The sequence below is a fragment of the Bos indicus x Bos taurus genome, chromosome 7, assembly GCF_003369695.1.
Source record: "Bos indicus x Bos taurus breed Angus x Brahman F1 hybrid chromosome 7, Bos_hybrid_MaternalHap_v2.0, whole genome shotgun sequence".
Classification (NCBI taxonomy): domain Eukaryota; kingdom Metazoa; phylum Chordata; class Mammalia; order Artiodactyla; family Bovidae; genus Bos; species Bos indicus x Bos taurus.
This window is the reverse complement of record NC_040082.1, coordinates 45,186,251-45,206,214: the sequence shown is the minus strand read 5'-3', so window position 1 is coordinate 45,206,214 and position 19,964 is coordinate 45,186,251. Positions and strand designations below refer to the sequence as shown.

The 19,964-nt window shown below is 43.8% G+C and overlaps 1 protein-coding gene across 1 annotated transcript in view; it reads left to right on the top strand.

The window, feature by feature from the left end:
• GALNT10 (polypeptide N-acetylgalactosaminyltransferase 10) overlaps nucleotides 1–19,964 on the top strand; it is a 226,130-nt gene that overhangs the window by 92,281 nt on the left and 113,885 nt on the right. Inside the window, exons 2-3 of the mRNA XM_027545880.1 lie at nucleotides 6,757–6,859; nucleotides 10,069–10,207. Coding sequence (XP_027401681.1) covers nucleotides 6,757–6,859; nucleotides 10,069–10,207 — 242 coding nt within the window. The remainder of the gene's footprint in view (nucleotides 1–6,756; nucleotides 6,860–10,068; nucleotides 10,208–19,964) is intronic.

Sequence of the window (19,964 nt, the reverse complement as noted above, 5' to 3'; positions counted from 1 at the left end):
TTGCAAGCGAGGAAACTCTCCTACAATTTGCAGCAGAATCTAATCCATTGTAGTCTTCAGACCCTGGATGAAGCAAATGCCCTGCTCAGTTTTCCTTTCAGCATTGCTGTTTTTGAGCACACAACTCTTTTTCCATTGTTTTGAAGACACCAACCAGCTGGGCCAGAGACATAAGCGTCCTCTCTGAGCGGGAGTTGCCGAGTCTGCAGGGTCAGGATTAGAGTATGTGCTTTAACAGACCTTTCTCCATGGGCAGGATACACTTGGCTCACTTCACCACCTTTCTTCCCACCCTCCAAAGGATGCCAGGCACACTAAGTAGTGATTAAACAAAAGATTAAAATTCCATTTGTGTGTGTGTGTGTGTGGCTGTTTGAACACTAATCGATTCTTTCAGTGGAATGTTAAGTAAAAGCACACAGCTACCAGAAGCAGTTATTTAGAGCAGCCAGTCAAAATCCAGTTCCAATTTATTGTTTAATGTGATTTCCCCAATCATTCTGCCAGCCTCCTCCACACACTCCCCCTCACCGTCCTTGCCCTCTGCTCCTTCCCAACCCTTCTGCTTCCTGTAGCAAAAGGATATCTAGAAATATTGGGGAAGGAAAGTAGCAGAAGATGGTTGCTGAAGGAAAATAATCACAGCTTTTATAGACAAACCTGTGAGTCTGTAGAATGAAAATTGCCTCTGGACTGAAATCCGGACTACCTTTTTGCATAACATTAAGTGATGGCTTTGCATAAGAATCGCTCTCTTTTAAGAAACAGTTAGCGTTTTTTTTTCTGGTTGTGAAAGGTCTGTTTCTGTTGTAGAATGCCACTATTAACTAAGAACTTTCTTCTTTCCTCAAGAACAGTGAGTTTCCACATGGGCACATGACCTCCTGTTAATGAGGAAATTCTCTAAATCCTGTTATCAGCAGTAGCCAGTTGAATTGGCTCAGGTGTTCAACAGGTTTCCTCTGCAGGGCTCACAGTTTTATTATTAGATTCCCACCCCTGCCCTTTCTCCCCCAGACATGGCCATCACATACATCAGATCATAAACTTTCTCCGGAAATAACCTATTAATAGTTGCACTCCTTTACCAAGGGGGCCTAACTTTATGCCAGATACTGAGCTTGATGTGTTGTGTGGATGAGCTCAGTTCATTCTCTCAACAACCTGCACATTATTCTGATAGTTTTCCCTATTAACCAATCCAGCAAACTGGGGTCCATCTGCCCAGGGAGTAAAACCTAGGTTTTTCCAACTCTGGAGTCAGAATGCTCTGAGTCATCCAACTAGACTTCCTGCCCCATTGATGAGCAATCATTCATGCAGTCATACACCTGATACTTTCTGAGGGCCTAGGTATTGACCTAGGAAAACACAGTGACAAATCAAAACAGCCATGCCCCTGCCTTCACGGAGCTCACAGTCTAACCCATGGAGAGAACAGCCAGATCTGGTTTGATCTTTGGGGCTGACAAACTATGGGGTTTGGGGCAACTCTGTTCTACTCTTTTAGCCTCGGGTTTCATAACTGAGTGAGACAGCTGGATTTTGGCAAGTGGCTTTCCACCTTTACTGTGAATTACATGGAGATGTGTTTAAAGATCCATTGCTTCCTGGCCTCCTATGCTCAGATACTTTGATTTCATAGGTTCAGGGTGGGGTCCAGGAAATTTTGTATATAATGAGGGCTCAGGTCCCCAAAGAACCATCCTTTGAGAGCAACTGATCTGTCTCTAAACCCATTAGCACCTGCACGGGATCTGTGTTGTCACACCTGTGTTCACAGTGCTTACCACAGTGCCCGGCACAAATATTTAGCAATAGTTGGAATGATCTATCTGTGGGTTTCTATGGGTGGATGTCAGAGACTTCTGATCACAATTTTCATTAAGGTTTCTGGATAAGATTCTAAGGGCCTCCTGGGCTCAGAATACTCGGTGGTTTTAGGATTGAAACCAACTCCTTCTTTGACCAAAAGCTTAGACCTATTATGGGAAATCTTTTTAACATGTATAGTTAAAAAAAAAAAAAAAAACATGGGCTTCTCTGGTAGCTCAGCTGGTAAAGAATCTGCCTGCAATGTGGAAAACCAGAGTTTGATCCCTGGGTTGGGAAGATCCCCTGGAGAAGCAAAAGGCTACTCACTCCAGTATTGTGGCCTGGAGAATTCCATGGACTTTATAGCCCACGGATTCTCGAAGAGTCGGACACAGCTGATCAACTTTCACTTTCACTTTTCTTTCACTTTCATAGTAAAATTTGAGTCCTGTATCAAGATGATTTGATCAGATGTCAATTTATAGTAGATCCTTAAAATCCGAAGGCTATCCACGTTCTATGTGTAAATTTTGAACATGCTTCCAATACACAGTTTGTGATTTTCTGGTTCACTTGAAAGTACTTTTTGGGCAGGTTTTCCAGGTAGGAAAATGAAACTTGTCCAGGACCATGCTGCAAGCTCTCTCCACTAAAATCCAGTGTGGGAATGAAAGAACGTGGCTTTTATCCTCTGGCTTACTTATGTGCCCTTGGTTGGGTGGTTTGGTCTCTTTGGACCTCAGTTTTCCCACCTATAAGATAGAAAAAAGGTGGACTTACTGTTTCTGAGAGGCTGCATAGCTTGGATACTTGAGAACGTCCTTGTAACTACATGTTTAACTTGCCGAAGTGCCTCTGTGGGCAAGCTCCAAAGTCCTCTTAGTTTAGGGAAGAAGTAAAAACTAATGCTTCCCTGGTGACTCAGCCAGCGAAAAATCCACCTATAATGCAGGAGTCCCAGGTTCAATCCCTGAGTCTGGAAGATCCCCTGGAGAAGTGAATGGCAACCCACTCCAGTATTCTTGCCTGGAGAATTCCATGGACAGAAGAGCCTGGCAGGCTACAGTCCATGGGCTTGCAAAGAGTTGGACATGACTGACTGTCACTTATCATCTAAGAACTGAGACCACCTAAAAAAGGCCATCTCTGGAGATCATTCCAGAGGGGCATGCATCATTAAGGCAAAGGCAGTGAGGTGGTAGAGGCTGTTAAGCATGAAACTCCCAGAATTTTGGAACCTTAATTCTGTACCCTGTCAGTTCCGCAGTTCACTGTTCATTCTGATGAGATTCAGGGGAGTTGATCTCTGTGCAGTCACAGCTGTGAGATTCAGCTCCGTGCCCCATTCCCAGGAACATGAGAAGACATCCACAAACATATAGATGAGACAGTGTCCTTTCCAGAATCTTAAACTCTTGAAATGTCTTTGCAAAGGTCACCTCACCTTTGCTACTCAAAATGTTTTTCGGGGATCAGCAGCATCACCTAGGAGCTTGTTAGAAATGCAGAGTCTCAGGCCCAGCCCAGACCTCGTGTATCAGAATCCATATTTAACAAGATACTCATGTGATTATACTGCACAGGAAAATTTGAGAAGCGCTAGCCCTAACTCCAATACTTTGGCCACCTGATGCAAATAACTAATTCATTGGAAAAGACCCTGATACTGAGAAAGATTGAAGGCAGGAGAAGGGGACGACAGAGGATGAGATGGTTAGATGGCATCATTGAACTCTATGGACATGAGTTTGAAGCTCCAGGAGTTGGTGATGGACAAGGAAGCCTGGCGTGCTGCAGTCTTTGGGGTCACAAAGAGTCAGACATCACCAAGCGATTGAACTGAACTGAGCCCTAACTCTGTGTTCGACTCCCCTCCTTCACATCCTGATGAACAAGCATCCTGTTCCTGGCCTCCCCTAACATCTTCTTCCAAGTGGGCCTATTTCATCTTAAGACCAGCCCACCTTTTGGAATTCCTTCTGTGTTTTCAGCTAACCCATCAGGCATTCAATAACTTCTGCCCTTGGCTCTCACACTAGCCTCAGGGCCTCATAGAACAAGATAAACTCTCCCGTGTTTCCCATGGCTTCTCATCTCCAAATTCTCATAGAACACAGTTTCTAATCTTCCTCATGCATATCTGTATGTGGCAGCCCATTGCAAACTTACTGCAGCCAGGAAAATAACACAAATGAGGGATGAGAGCCAGGTCACATCACAGAGTCTTTGTGATCCCATGAACTGTAGCCCACCCACCAGGCTCCTGTGTCCATGGAATTTTCTAGGCAAGAATACTGAAGTGGGTTTCCATTTCCTCCAGGGAATCTTCCTGACCCAGAGATGAAACTCACATCTCCTACTTTGGCAGGCGAATTCTTTACCACTGAGCCCCCTGGGAAGCCCTATTTCCCCACCCCGCCCCAACACTGGCAGTTAAAAAAAATCCTCAAAAACCACCAGATTGTGTTTGCCAGTGACCACATCTAAGATTTTTTGTGACCTTCACTGATGAATATCTGCTCAACTAGGATACAATAGCCCAGGTATGGTTTGACCAGCACAGACCAAGCAGGTTTATGACGTCCTGAATTCTAGACCAGTAGTTCTCAAATGGGAGTGTGCATCAGAATCTCTTTGAGGACTTGTTAAAACCCAAGTCTCTGGGCCCCATACCCAGTTTCTGCTGCTGCTTCCTGGATGGGGCTCATTTCTGACGAGTTCCCAGCTGCTGTGAGTGCTGCTGGTTCACATTGTAAGAACCACTTTAGATTGGTTCCTCCTATTAAGACAGCCTGGGTTTGCAGAACCTCTTTAGTTCCACCAGTGACCTAACATAGTCAGTGAAGTTCTCAGTCTTTGGGTAGCAGAAGAGGGAAAAGGAATTGGGAGGGAGGGCTGGAGGAAAGATTGCTAACCAACCCTTGACTGACCAATCCTGACGTCTAGAGGTAGAGTGCTTAACTTGGGCATATCCCCGTTCCATTCCAAGACTTAGTTTCCCTGTTTGTGAAATAGGGCAGTGGCCCAGATCAGTTTTTGAGTTGATGTGTTTGCTTGTGTGGAGATTTAATGGTCAGTTTGTTTTTAGCAGAGGACCTTTAGAAATGAAATCTCACATAGAACCCCAGTATAGAAAACAGACAGATGCATTGCTGGTCTGACTGAAGTGCAGGGGTCAAGTTCTTAGTCAGTCTCCACCTTCTCAAGGCAGCACCGAGGTGTCTCCTGCAGAATGTGGCTCAATACAGTTGAAACCCCCTGAAGGAACTTCCCACTCAGCTCCTGTGATTTCTAAGACCCTGAGAACCATTTGCAGGCACATGACCTTTGTTTTTGCAGTTTTCTTTCCCTCTCTGACCATGACATGTGGCATGTCCACTTTCAGAATTTTCTTCCTGCAAGTCAGGTCTGCAGGAGAGGGAGTGCCAAGGATTATTATCATTAGAGCTGTTGTAGGGATATTGAGCCCTTATGGAAAATGTGCTAATGCGAGGATCAGCCAGGGACTTAATAAACAGGCATGAGGGTGATTTTATTCCAGTGGCTTCTTGTTAGTGCTAATGTTCCAGCACACCATGCGTTCAGGGCCTTCATAGGTAATTATACAGGAAATAGGACTAGTGGATCCTGCACACCACAGTGGCATGAGCAGGTCTGTGGGTTTTTTTAAGGGCAAGGTGATGGGGAAAGCTGTTCTCATCTAGGTGAACACAGAAGATAGAAACAGCAGTGTGGAGCAGTGTCACCTTAGAAAGACTCTTACTGAGCCCTGGGGCCTGACTCTGGCATGGGAAAGCATCTGGCACCTTTTGATGACCCCAGAGGCTGGAATGCAACCTCTGGGAAACTGCTTCCTTAACAGGCCCACGAGGACAGACTCCCCTCCTGGAACACATAATAAATGTCTTCAGCTCCAGCCTCTGGGGGCCGCTCTCCTGTGCATTCCTGTTTTCTTTCAGTCATCCGAGCACTTGTTCAGACCTTCTACATACATCTGCCAGCTGCTTCCCGTCTCTGGGACCAGGCCTTCTTTGGGACTGCAGAGATGACTGTGACCCAGCTCCTCCTCCTGTGCTCCGTGCTCCTTGAGCCCAGCCCACTCTACCATGCTCCACCGCCCAGGGTGTGCGCTCTGCCAGCCTCTCATTTCAACTTATCTGAAGTCCAGCCCAAAGGCCCCAGTGTCCGTGAACCCTTCCCCACTTCTCCCGGGTGGAAGTGAAGTCCTCTAGCTCTTTCTCGGAACCTCTCATCCCAGGTCCATTTCCTCTGCCTCATCCAGTGCAGAGCCACTAGGCAGCTGTGGTTCTTAAGCACTTGGAAGGAGGCTGAACTGAGATGCCCACAAGTGTGACATACACACTGGATTTTGAAGACTCAGTGCACACACAAAAAGGAACATAGACTTAACCTCAACATTTGCTTCCACTGCCTGTTGAAATGGTCTTACTTTAGATCAGTGGTCCCCAACCTTTTTGGCACCAGGGACCAATTTCATGGAAGACAGTTTTGCCACAGTTTTGGGAACTCCTGCTTTTGATGGAGTATATGAAGCTAAATGAAATACATTGTCAAAACTCACTTCACCTGGTTTAAAAAAGTAGCGTTACATATGTGGCTCATCTTGGTAGCTTACATTATATTTCTGCTAGACAGTGTCATACCTACCACCTTCTCTCTTCTGTAAAAGGAGTGTCTGTCCATCTGCCTTCTCTCCCACGGGTTTGTCAGTTCCCGGAGGGTGGGCACTGTGTGTCATCTTTCTGAACTTTGCACACCTAGCTGGCACAGGTGGGCAGGAGTAACCAAGTTCTGAGGGAATTAATAAATGAACCACTGATGGCAGACATTCATCCCTTAGGCCATGTACTTGCTGGGTCTCTTTGTTATTAAACGTATTTTCCCTTTTCCTCTTTTTCATAGTTTTTGTCTTTTTTTAAGGGCTCACACAATCAACCAAAGAAGAGCTTTTTCTTTGGAGATAGGCAGAAACTGAAGGACTGGCACGACAAAGAAGCCATCAAGAGGGATGCTCAGCGTGTAGGTATGAAGGGCAGGGCGTCCACGGGTGGGTCCCCTGGAGAGTGCTTGCACGTGTGTGTGTGTGTGTGTGTGTGTGTGTGTGTGTGTGTGTGTGTGTGTTTTATGGGAGCATCTAGACCTCCTGTTGACTCCTTGTCCATTTGCCATTATCCCTTCCCCTGGTTCCCAGGGCCAGCCCTCTCCCCTCCTTCACCTGTTAGCTGACCCCTTTCTCCATTCATGTCATCAGATCCACTGCTTTCAGCCCTTTGCCCTGAAACCCTATGGTGATAGAAAATGTCTCCCTCCTGGAAGATATGTTACCACTAAAAAGAGGAGCAGTAAGAATAAGAACCCACATTTACTGAACACCAACAGCGAAAAGGCCCACGATCCACACTTTGCACATTTTCTTGATGAAACCCCTAACCAACCTTTGTAGCTCATTTGATGAGAAGGAACCTGGAGCTCACAGAGGTGGGGTAATTTACCTGCAGACATACAATGAGAAAGAGGCAAGCTTGAGACTTGAACCTGGTCTGGAAGGCTGAGTTGATCCCTCCCCAACATCACAGCCACAGGGCTGAGTGAAACTAGTGGGCTTCTGCTGAAGCTTTCTTCACCTGATTAGCCTTTGGAACAGCTCCTGTTCCGCTGCAGACTTGGAATGGGTGAGGTATATAGAAATCATGTGGAGAGTCATCTCCAAAGGGCCTGCCTAGGAGCCAGGAGAGCAGCTCTGATGCTACCTACCACCCATCTGACCCTCAGGTAAATTCCAGACTCCTGGAGCCTCGGTTTCCCCTCTGTCCTCAGGGCTCATGCTTCCTGCTTTGATAACCAAAGAGTACTTTTGTGAAGGTGACAAATAAAGTATAGCTTTACAATACTGGAAAGAAATATAAGGGATTTGTATTTTCATTTTGGTATCAGAGGTACCCAGCACTATTGATTTTCTTTTTTAAAATGTTACACTGTGACAAAACCAGATTACAAGAAGCTCTGAATACAGCTGACATAGTAACTGGTGGTCAGGGAAATCCAAAGACACATCTGCCAATGATTTAGAATGAAGGGTTGGAATGCTGCTTAGATTAAGAAAGGAAACATTTGAAAAGAGCTAATTTCCCAGGCACTTATACCAGAATTATTAGAACGTTGGGCTAACTAGCCAGAAAAGAGTAAGCAGTGGTGACATTATTAAGAATAATAGTAACCAGCCCAGGTTGAACACTCACTGTGTGCCGGGCATCTTGCTCTGCTGCTGCTGCTGCTGCTAAGTCACTTCAGTTGTGTCCGACTCTGTGCGACCCCATAGACGGCAGCCCACCAGGCTCCCCCATCCCTGGGATTCTCCAGGCAAGAACCCTGGAGTGGGTTGCCATTTCCTTCTCCAATGCATGAAAGTGAAAAGTGAAAGTGAAGTCACTCAGTTGTGTCTGACACTCAGAGACCCCATGGACTGCAGCCTTCCAGGCTCCTCCATCCATGGGATTTTCCAGACAAGAGTACTGGAGTGGGGTGCCACTGCCTTCTCTGTCTTCCCCTGCATTCCCCCCTTAATCATCACACTGAACCTTTTCATCCCAATGAACACTAAGGGAAAAACCCAAGACACAGAAAAGCTGAAGGCTCTCCCAAGATGACAGGCAGGAGCAGCAGGGCTGGGCTTCAAACTCCACTCAATGCAGCTCCAGGGCCTGAACTTGGAATCATTCCCCTGCACTGCCCCCTCCACCAGAGCTTCCCTCCCCGCCCAAACAGATGCTTCTGCCCTTCTTTGTCTGCCTGCAGCATCTGTGTCCCTTGTGGGATCATGCTGGGCACTGGCCAGCAGTGTCTTATCCCAGAGCCATGCAAGTTACAGGCAGCAGAGTCTCTCCATCGTCGGGCTGGATCAGAGCAGGCACCGCCCCAGGCTCCACCTCTCTACTTGCACCTTCTCATCATGCTGATGTTGACATCATTTACTTTGCAAAGTAAATGGGGTGTTGCTCAGGCCACGGGCTCCAAAAGATGAGGTGATTTTCAGTTAGCTGATTCTGTTACCATTTCTTCCACACTGTCGCCAATGGCAGGTGCTTGGTCTATTATTGCAGGGGTTAGGGGACATCAGCACATACCATCTGCACCCCGGAAACCCAGAAAGTAATTTCCTGGAGCATCAGGGACTCTTTCCCCAGATGGCTTGTACAGAGAAAGGAAAGCTGGCACTGGATCCACCCAGATCCCAGACTAAGAGCCACACTTTTCAGGCAGTTCAGGCCTAGGCAAGGCAGATTGTCATTAGTTTGCTGGCTTAAAAAAAATCAAAGCATCTTTGATCATTTGTGGCAATTTTGATTTACATGTAAAGTTCGAGTCGCCTGGAGAGGAATCACAGAATTTCTTCACATGGTTAATAGGGTTTATCTTTACCGAAAGCTCTTGGGTGTACAGCCTCTCATTTGACTTTCTCAGGATGGTATGGGTACCAGATAAGAACAAGCTACAGTTCATAGAGCTAGTGTGACTGGCCCAAGGTTGGTCAGCTCCTAGGCAGGTGACCTGGCCTCCCATCCAGGTGGGCGGACTTCAGGGTCAGGGATGTTTGGGGCTCCTGGTAGAGGGTGGGAAAGCATGGAGCCCAGAGACCTACTTTTATAACCTTTCTGAGTCCTGGTTTTCCTTTTTTATTGCATAATTTTATTTACTTATTATTTTTGGCTGCACTGGGTCTTTGTTGCCATACTGGACCCTCTCCAGCTGTGGCGAGTGGGGACTGCCTTCCAGTTGCAGTGTGTGGGCTTCTCGTTGCGGTGGCTTCTCCGGCTATGGAGCCCTGGCTCTAGAGCACGCTGGCTTCAGCAATTGTGGCATGCAGGTCCAGTCACCCCATGGCATGTGGGATCCTCCTGGACCAGGGATCAAACCTATGACCCTTGCATTGGCGGGTGGACTCCTTACCACTGACCCACCAGGGAAGTCCCAAGTCCCGGCTTTTCTCTCTGTAGAAAGAGGGCTCACGTGTCCACCCTGACAGCCTGTTGTGGAAGTTACAGGAGAACGGAGCTGCAGTGCATGACACAGCCATGGCTGAGTCTCATTCCCTTTCCCTCTTTAGCCCTGCAGAATCCAGAGAAACACTCTGTAGCAAGTGTAAAGTCTTTTCTTGGTGATTTAAGCACGTTTTTCCTCTTCCCTTTCCCACTGCATTTAATTGGCAACCCGGATTTTGCTGTTTGCTCCTAGGAGACGGAGAACAAGGGAAGCCCTTCCCGTTGACCTATGCTGAGCGAGTGGACCAGGCGTACCGAGAAAATGGATTTAACATTTACGTCAGTGATAAAATCTCCCTGAATCGCTCTCTCCCTGACATTCGGCACCCAAAGTGAGTGTAACTTCTCTCATCTTCTGGGATCTAAGGATTTTTGCCCTTGACTCTCGTTGAGGATTGAAGAAACAGGTCCATAAAGCACTGCTGGAGGAGATTCCCTCTGTTATCCAGGGCCTTTGTGTACAGGTTCCTGTGAGCACATTCTCCTAGAATTTAGAGCTGGCATGGCCAAGGGAACGGTATTGTCTCCCCTAAAGAGTTGGTCTCCTTCCTCTATTCATGCAGTGGAAACCAGGATCTCTGTATTTCCTCTTTGGAGTCTGGCCCACACGGAAGTCCAGACCTCAATTTGCAAGACAAGTGCAACAACAGTTTCAACCCTCCCTTGCTCCACCTTCTGTGTGTGACATTTTTATTTCTTTTTTTTTTTTTTTTTTTAACTCTTTATTTTAGCTATCCTGTGCACTTTTATGTATGTGTCTTGGTTATGTGAAGTCTCTCAGTCGTGTCCGACTCTTTGCGACCCCATGGACTGTAGCCTATCAGGTTTCTCCATCCATGGGATTTTCCAGGCAAGAGTGCTGGAGTGGATTGCCGTTTCCTTCTCCAGGGGATCTTCCCGACCCAGGAATTAAACCCAGGTCTCCCGCATTGCAGGCAGACGCTTTACTGTCTGAGCCACCAGGGAAGCCCTCAAGTCTTGGTTATAAGCTATCCCAAATCATTTTGAGAGCGCACATATCATCATGATTAAAAAGATAACAGTGACCGCTAACTTTGTTTGAACACGTAGTGTGTGTCCAAGCACTTTTTCATGTCAGTTCCCTGCACTGTAGGCCCCGTGATGATGCCCATGTTTATGGATGAGGAAACCGAAGCTTAAAGGGGTACTGCCACACAGTGACTAAGAAGCTGAGTCAGTTCTTGAGCTCCAGTTCAACCAAACACTCTACTCTGGATCTTAAGCCATCCTGCCTTTCACTTTTGAAAGGAGTATTGTGGTGGTCATGGTGACTTTCTAATAGAGCAGTATGTCTTAAAGTTGCTGTGCTTTAGAATCACATGGAGGGCTGTTAGTTGGAACACAAGATGTTGAGCCTCAAGCCCATACTTCCTGATCCAGTGGATCTGGGTGGGCACCCAAGACCTTCATTACTAGTAAGCTCCCATGTGGTGCTCATGGGGTCCACACCTTGGGGACCACTGCTAGCAGATTTCAGAATTACTTCCAAAACAAAAAGAGACTCACAGACTTAGAGGATGAACTTATGGTTGCCAGGAGGGAAGGACAGGGAGAAGGGATAGTTAAGGAGTTTGGGATGGACTTGTACATGCTGCTCTATTTAAAATGGATAACCAGTAAGGACCTACTCCATAGCACAGGGAGTTCTGCTTAATGTTATGTGGCACCCTGGATTGGAGAGGAGTTTGGGCAGAATTGATACATATACATGTATGGCTGAGGCATCTCACTGTTCACCTGAAACTATCACAACATTGTTAATCGGCTGTACCCGATTGTAAGATAAAAAAAATTTTTTTATGTTTTTTTTTCCATGAAGGCTGTTATGAGTAGCAGTGGAGCAGAAACTGTTTTGCTCAGGGACTACAAAATTAGAGGCCAGGGAAAGATAGTAACAGCTAACACTTATTAGATACTTACTGTATGCCAGGCATTGTTCTAAGCCAATGGTTCTCAAAGTGTAGTTGCCAGGCCAGCAGAGCTTGTTAGACATGCAAATTTCTGGATCCCAGCCCAGGTTTACTGAATCAAAAGCTCTGCGTAGGGGCTCAGCCATCAGTGTTTTAACAAGCCCTCCATGTGATTCTGATGCAAAGCTCAAGTTTTACATATACATTCTTTTTTTTAATATCCTTTTCCATTGTGGTTTATCACAGGATATTGAATATAGTCCCCTGTGCTATACATTAGGACCTGTTGTTATCCATTCTAATAGTCTTCATCTACCAACCCTAGAACCAATGGTACTTTAAGTACGTTAACTCAGCCAAACCTTCCCAAAACCCTGGGAGATAGGTGCCTTTGTTATCACCATTTTACACTTGAGGAATGAGGTCCAAAGAGTTAAATAATTAGTATTGGATGACATAGCTGGTAAAAGGTGGTGCCAGAATTTGCATGCAGAGAGTCTGACCTAGTATCTGAGTCATTAGGTCTTTCTACCTCTACGAGCTCAACTGGTAGAGTATAATAATAAAGAATCTTGGTAGCATGTTTGGCTACTTAAAAGTGCTTTTTGGCCCCTTACATCTTTCAGTCCCTGCAACATTACCTGAAGGTTGGCGTTATTATTATCATCTCCACTGTATAGATGAGGAAAGCACTCAACTAGGAATTTTCACGAAAAGGTGTGCTGCTTGCCCAGACCTGTAAGAATTCGCAAGGATTTCTTACAGTGAGGGGAGGGAGTGAGGGGCCTTGCAGGGCTTGCCCGAGGGGTTGCAATTTGTTTCATGGTCTTCACTATCAAGCCTGGGATTTTTTTCATGTAAGTATGAAAATGTAGTTCAGATATTTCGGATGTTGCTGGATTCAGAACTGTGACCTGACTCCAAGGGTCAGAAACTCAATTTATGTTTAGCCCCTTGCAGAGTTCAGTTTCTGCATTAATTTCATCTTTCTAAGTCTAGGAAAGTTCATATGGGAGCATTATACTCTCACCTCAACCACTGCTCTGTGGTTCTGTAGACTCTCAACTTTGGCTGTACCTGGGGTGGTTTTAAAAAATAAAAAAACTGGTGCCCCACCCCAACCACTGGAGTCTGAATTTCTGGAGGTATAGCCTGGGTCTCAGGATTTTCTAAAATCTCAGGATGCGATTTTCACATGTAGATAGGGTTGAGAACTACTGGTGTGAAATAAGGAATATTTTTTTACAACGAGAGAGAAGTTTTCATCCACTCATTCACCTGTTCATCTAGTAAATGGATATTCATGGTCTTCTGTGTACCAAGCCCTGTTCTTAACACCAGGAACACAATGATAAATGAGCCCTTATTGCTGCCTTAGAACAAGAGGTGGAAGCAGATGGCAGAAGCAGGTCATTACACCACAGATGAGAACCAGTGATGGGGCGGGCATAGGGTGCTTTGGAACCCCAGAGGACACCCCCACCCTACACCAACCTTTGCAAGACCTCATTGCAAGTAGAGAGCTAGGCAAGACAATGCACAGTCTTTGACTTACGGGGTGAGTCTCTCAGCTGTTAGAGGGGAAGCCAGGGTGGGGATGTGCCCCTTTGTCTCCCAGTGCAGTGCTCTCTCCCAACAGCCAAGAAAAAGAAAGGTCTTCCTACTCAAGGAGTCCCAGGACCCACAGAGAGGTTTGTGACTAGAATTCAGGAGGGTCTATAAACTTGAGTGAAAACAACTTTGCATTTTTCTTTTCATGAACCTCTCACGGAAATCTAGTGCTCGCTTCAGTTATGAATGTAGGCAATGAAGTACCTATGATGTCACCAAAAGAAATCATCTACTTTCCCATCGCTTTACAGATATCTTGAAATGTCACAGATACTCATCACTGCTTTGGGATGAGGGTAGATTTTAGAACTTCCACTTGATCTTGTCATCTAATGTGTTAGTGAAGAAGCACATTTATGACTCTATTTCAGATTTCTTTATTATTTTGATAACTGTATTTCAGCCTAACTGGTTTCCTTTACAAGCTCATATATTTTATTTTATTCCTTGTGAGCATTATTCTGAGAAGTGACCATGAGCTTCACCAGCCTGGCAGAGGGGTTCAGGGTCTGGGTTTAAGGGAAGGAAGCCCAGTTCTGGGTAGGTGTGATTTCCACCTAAGGCGCCTCTATTACCAGTCCACCCACCCAGCCAGATCCAAGTTATGGTGAAAGATGCCGCTAAATCCAGTGCTCCTGACACTTCCCACCCCCCACCTTTTTTAGAATCTTGTCGCGGAAGCTGATTTTTCATAAATGAGTTGACAGGTTTCTTGAAGAACTTTTTTCTTTTTCCAGGGGAAGTGGAGTGGGCGGGGGATCTCTCCTGGAGTTTGACAGCAGAAATGTGCGAGGAAATTAGAGCAGTTGAGCTGCTCAGTCTCTCTGGTTTCTTTTAGCTTAAACAACTTCTCCGGCAGGAGCTGAGGTTTATGTTTGCCTTCTACTCCTTCAGACTGAATTTTGGCAACAGCATGTGAGGAACAGAATTGAGGGGCTGTTTGTTTGTGCCAGCCGCATTCACTTCCTCCAGAATCTGCGTGGGGGACCATACAGCCATGGAGAATGGAGACTGGGCGGTACAGCCCCAGTGGCTGGGTTTGCACAGTGGAGGTGGCCAGCTGGCTCTGAGCAGGCCTGCCCTCTGCACCTCCTGCCAAGGGAGCGGAAACAGAGGATGGCTGGTGGGCTGGCCCACTTTCCTTCTCCCCTGGAGGTGGCCCTGGTAGCCTGTTTGGCAACTGCCCTTTGGCAACTGTTTGGCATCTTTCACCAACTGCCCCCTCCAGGGCACACAGCTGATGGCAATGGAGTCCCAACTGCTGGAAGCGTCCTGGGTCTAAAGATCCCTGGGCGAACCCTTCTGATGGGTGATCAGCTTCTTCTGTGCATGGTGGGGATGAAAGCAGCCTACAATCCTGACCTGCCTTTTGCAGTCATGAGTATAGCTTTCAGTAATGAATGACCTGAATGGCATCTTTGTTATAATAAAAGGCCCAAGTCTACCAGGTTCCTGGTTCCATGCTCCTTTTTACTTTTTGTTCAGTTAACATGGTTAGTTTATGGTATGTGTTCAGTTTCTTCAAAAGAATTTATAAGCTCATGTTATTATAATAGGCCTGGATTCTATTGAGTGCCTTTACATCCCCAACAAGCTACAAAGGCAGCAAGGGAGGGAGTTGTAGCCCATTACCTTTGACATATGTTTATTAAATATACTCTCTGAAAAAAATGATAACTTGCTGGCACAGGAAATTTAATTCAATCACAGTTACTGCTACGGTAGTAGTAGAAGTAGCAGTAGTGATAATGCCCCAATATGAATGTACGTGTAGACATGAAATTTGGATTTAGCGGCCAAGATATAACAGGAACCAAGTTTACCTGCATGACTGAAACAACCAAAAGAAAACAAAAAGTAAAATATATGAAATAATGGTTTTTAAAACTGTGGACTTCAGGCAATGAAGGATAGTAATCTCTAAGAGATGGGAAATAAATGAAAGAATCCTACAAAGACCTCACAACTTGTTTCCTAGAGTTTCCAGGCCATGGTGCAAGGAGGTCCCCAGGTAGAACCCTGAGGACTTCCTGAGCTGAAGAGATGGAGCTGAGAGTCCAGAGTTCACCAGACAAGGGACTGGAGAGGAGAGAGCTGTATGGAGACTGATCTGCAGAGATCTACAGATCCCCTGAGTACTGAGTAGATTGTACTGATGGGTGTGGGGAAACTGGGAAAGGAGCCACCTGGGAGGAAGGGAGCAAAGAGTGCTAGCTCTCACACTGGGTGGGAAATTGTGCCTCTTGCCTCCACTCAAACTGGAAAACCTTGTAATCTGTAACTCATGGAGAACTGGATCTCCTACTTAGAAGAGTATTGCGTCAGTGGGGACTAATTAGCCCTCAACTGAACAGTGCTCTGGACCAGTCTGAAGAAGCATAAATTATGCCCCAAAAGGATCAAACTGTTTCCAAGTAACTTCCTCCCAGGACAAAGCTCGAGAAACTATAACAAAATATTCAGCACCAACCAGGGTAAAATATAATCAGAGGCTATCAGACATGTGAAAAAGTAGAGAAAAGATGGCCCATAATGAGGAAAATACTCTTATCAAAATCGACCCCAAGTTGACGCAGATAATTCTGATTTCGAATTATCAGAGGACACTAAAACACTTATTATAACAGTATTCCGTATGTTTAAAACATTACAGCCATGGAAGATGTAAAAAGACTCAAATTTGGGCTTCCCTGTTGGCTCAGTGTTAAGAACCTTTCTGCTGATGCAGGAGATGCGGGTTCGATCCCTGATCTGAGAAGATCTCATATGCCATAGAGCAACTAAGCCTGTGTGCTACAGCCGTTGAGCCTGTGCTTTAGAGCCTGGGAGCCACAACTGCTGAAGCCCACACACACTAGAGCCCCTGCTCCACAAAAGGGACGCCGTCACTACGAGAAGCCCAAGCACTGCAATTAAAGAGTAGCCCCCGCTTGCCACAACTAGAGAAAAGCTCACGCAGCAACAAAGAATCAGCACATCCAAAAATAAATAAATGAATAATTTTTTTACAAAGATTCAAATTCTAGAAATGAAACTAGCAGTGTCTGAGATGAAAAATGCAATATATGGGATGAATGACAGAACAAATAGTTCACACACAAAAAAATTAGTGAATGGGAGGAAAAGAAATTACTCAGAATAAAAACGGTAGAAAAAACATTTTTTTTAAATGAAAAAAGCATTGATGAATGTTGATAACATTAAACAGTTGAATGTTCATGTGATTGGAGTCCATGAAGAAGAGGGAAATAATGGCCAGAAGTTCTCCAAAGTGAATGACAACTATGAAATTGTACATCTGAGCAGCTCAGTAAAAACTAATCTCAAGAAGCATGAATAAAACAACACCAAGACATCATAGTAAAATTATTGAAAATCAGCAATAAAGAGAACGAAATTTAAAATAGCCAGAGAAATAAACCTTGTTCTAGACAGAGAACTAAAGATAAGAACGACAGAATTTTCACTGAAAACAGCACAATCAAAAGCACGGCATAGCAACTGTTTTAAAGTCCTGAAAGGTAAAACTCTGACAACCTAAAATTCCCTACCCGGTAAAAATATAAAAATAAAGGCAAAATAAAAACTTTTCTGACATTAGAAAAAAGCTGAAAGAATTCAGCACAACAGTCTTATACTACAAGAAATGCTGAAGGATATTCTCTGAGAGGGGAAGATATCAGATGGAAATAGGAGCCTTCATTCTCAAAGAATGATCACTAAAAATAGTAACTATGTAGAGAGAGAGAGATATATATATATGCTATTTTTTATTGCTGTTTAAATCTTAAAAAAGATATCTGACTGTGTGAAAAAATAACATATTATTGTATTTAAAGTGTAGATAAAAATGTATCCCACAATAAAGGTTAGAGGACAGAAATGATAGTATATCGTTATAACATTCTCTGTACTATTTGTGATGTAGTATACTATCATTTGAAAATAGAATTTATAAGTTCAAAGCTTATACTATAAACCCTAAAGCAAGTACTAAAATAGCAAAAGCAAAGAGTTATAGCTAATAAGACAGCAAAGGAGGTAAAATGGAATCATGAAAAATATTCAGTTAATCCAGAAGGCAGAAAAACAGGAAAGAAAGAGCAAATACCAGAAAGGAAAAGTAGAAAGTAAGTACCAAGATGATGAACTTTTACCTAACCATATCAATAATCATGTTAAATAATCACATTAACTATTTCAATGGCAAAGCAAACTGTCAGATAGGAAAGCAAGATCCAAGTACATGCCGCCTGCAAGAAGCACACTGTAAAGATAAAGATACAAATAAATTAAAAGTGAAAAGATAGATAAGGTCTTCTGAGCTAAACTAGTAAAAGAAAACTGGAATTGCTATATATTAATACTAGTCAAATAGACTACAGAACAAAGACTATTACCGGGGATAAAGAAGGTCATTTCATAATAAAGGAATCATTCATCAAGAGGACATAGCAATCCTAAATGTTTAAGCATCTAATAAGAGAGTTTCAAAATACATGAAGCAAAAAGTCATAGAACTGCAAGGAGAAATAGACGGAGCCACAATTATGAAATTTCAATACTTCTCTCTCAATAACTGATACAACAAATAGAGAATCAGCAAGGATATAGTAGACTTGAACAGCACTGTCAACCAGCCAATCCAGAAGGCAGTGTGACCCAGTTGACATTTGTGGAACACTCCACTCAGTAGTGAAATATATAATCTTTTCAAGTGCATACAGAACATTTACCAAGATAGACTATATTCATGACCAGAAAACAAGTCTTCATAAATTTAAACGGGTTCAAGGGATACAAATTATGTTCTCTGACCACAGTTAAAGTAAATGTTGAAACCAATAATAGAATATTCCTTTAGAATTTCTAAATGTTTGAAAGCTATATAATTCAGGAATAACAGATGGGTCAAAGAAGAAATCAAAAGGAAAATTAGAAAGTATTTTGAATTGAAGGATAATGCAAACTGAATGTATCTGAATTTATGAGATGTCACTGAAGTAGCATGTAAGAAGAAATTTGTAGCATTAAATGCCTTTATTGGAAAAGAAGAATGGTCTCAAATTGATGACATCAGCTTCTACTTTAAAAACTAGAAAGAGTAAGTTAATCTGCAATAAACAGAAGAAAGGAAATATTTTAAAAAGATCAAAGCAGAGATCAATGAAATAGATCTCTATTTTCTATTTTCTATTTCAATAGAAATAGAAAACCAATAGAAAAAAATCAATGAACCTAAAAGATGGTTCTTTGAGATGGTCAATTAAATTGATTGACATCTAACCAGGCTGATAAGGGAAAAAAAAAAGACACAAATTAACAATATCAATAATGAGAAAGGTGACATAACTACAGATTCTATTACTATTAAGAGAAAATAATGTTCTAGACAACTTAATTCCTATAAATTCAGCAACTTTTAGATGAAATGACAAATTCCTTGAAAGACACGAACTACCAAAGCTTACTCAGGAAGAAATAATTCATTTAAATAACCCTATATAGGAGCCTGGCAGGTCACAGTCCATGGGCTTGCAAGAGTCAGACACGACTGAGCGACTAAATGACAATATCTAGTAAAGAAACTGGAATTATATTAAGAACCTTCCCACAAAGTAAACTCCAGGCCCAAATAGGTTCCATGGTGAATTCCTCCTCCCGAAATTAAGAAACAATACAAATTCTACACGATTCTTCCAAAATATTAAAGAGGATGGAGTATATTTCAAGTCATTGTGGAGCCAGCATTACCCTGATACTAAAACCAAACAAAGACAACACAAAAAAGAAAATTACAGACCAATATCTCTCATTAACATAGATGTAAAAATCCTCAACGTGCCGGGGTCCTGCCCTGGCTGATCCAGGGTATTCGAAGGAGAGACGGCCTAGGCGACTATTTATATGCTAATTAGAGATATAAGAGTAATAGAATGAGGATAGCTCAGTAGGAAAATTCAGTGGAGAAAAGAGGCTGAGTAGCTTGGTTTACGCGGGAGACCAATAAAACTTCAAGACAAGAAGTTTGCATCACTTACATAGGCCACAGGCGCCCTCTCGAATAGCGGAAGGTGCCTCACCCTAGACACCTTCTCGAGTGGATCTTAGAAGCCCAGGCATAATTAGTAAGCATGGTGGGTTCCGCGCTCCAGATGGAGACTTCAGCCAGAATGTGAAAAGAATGACATGGGGAGACCAAGCGCTGGTGAGCAAGGCCCATAGCTTTATTTTCAACAGGGGTTTTTATACCCTAAGTTACACATAGAGGATAATAGGGGATGCAAAGTCAGCAGTCTTTGATTCTTATCAAAAACCAGGGTTTCTTTCCTGCAGATTTATCGTATACAAATGGTTTAGGTGATTTACATCATCTTCTGGCCAGAAGGCCTACTAACATTTTATGACTCTTGACAAGGACTTATCAACAAAGACTTATTTTCTCTAAGAGTAATTATTTTAAGGTTTGGCGCCATCTTCTGAAGATAAAATTGCATTCCTATAGGGCGGATGTGTAATGGGTTTACAACAAAGGAAAGAATTTATT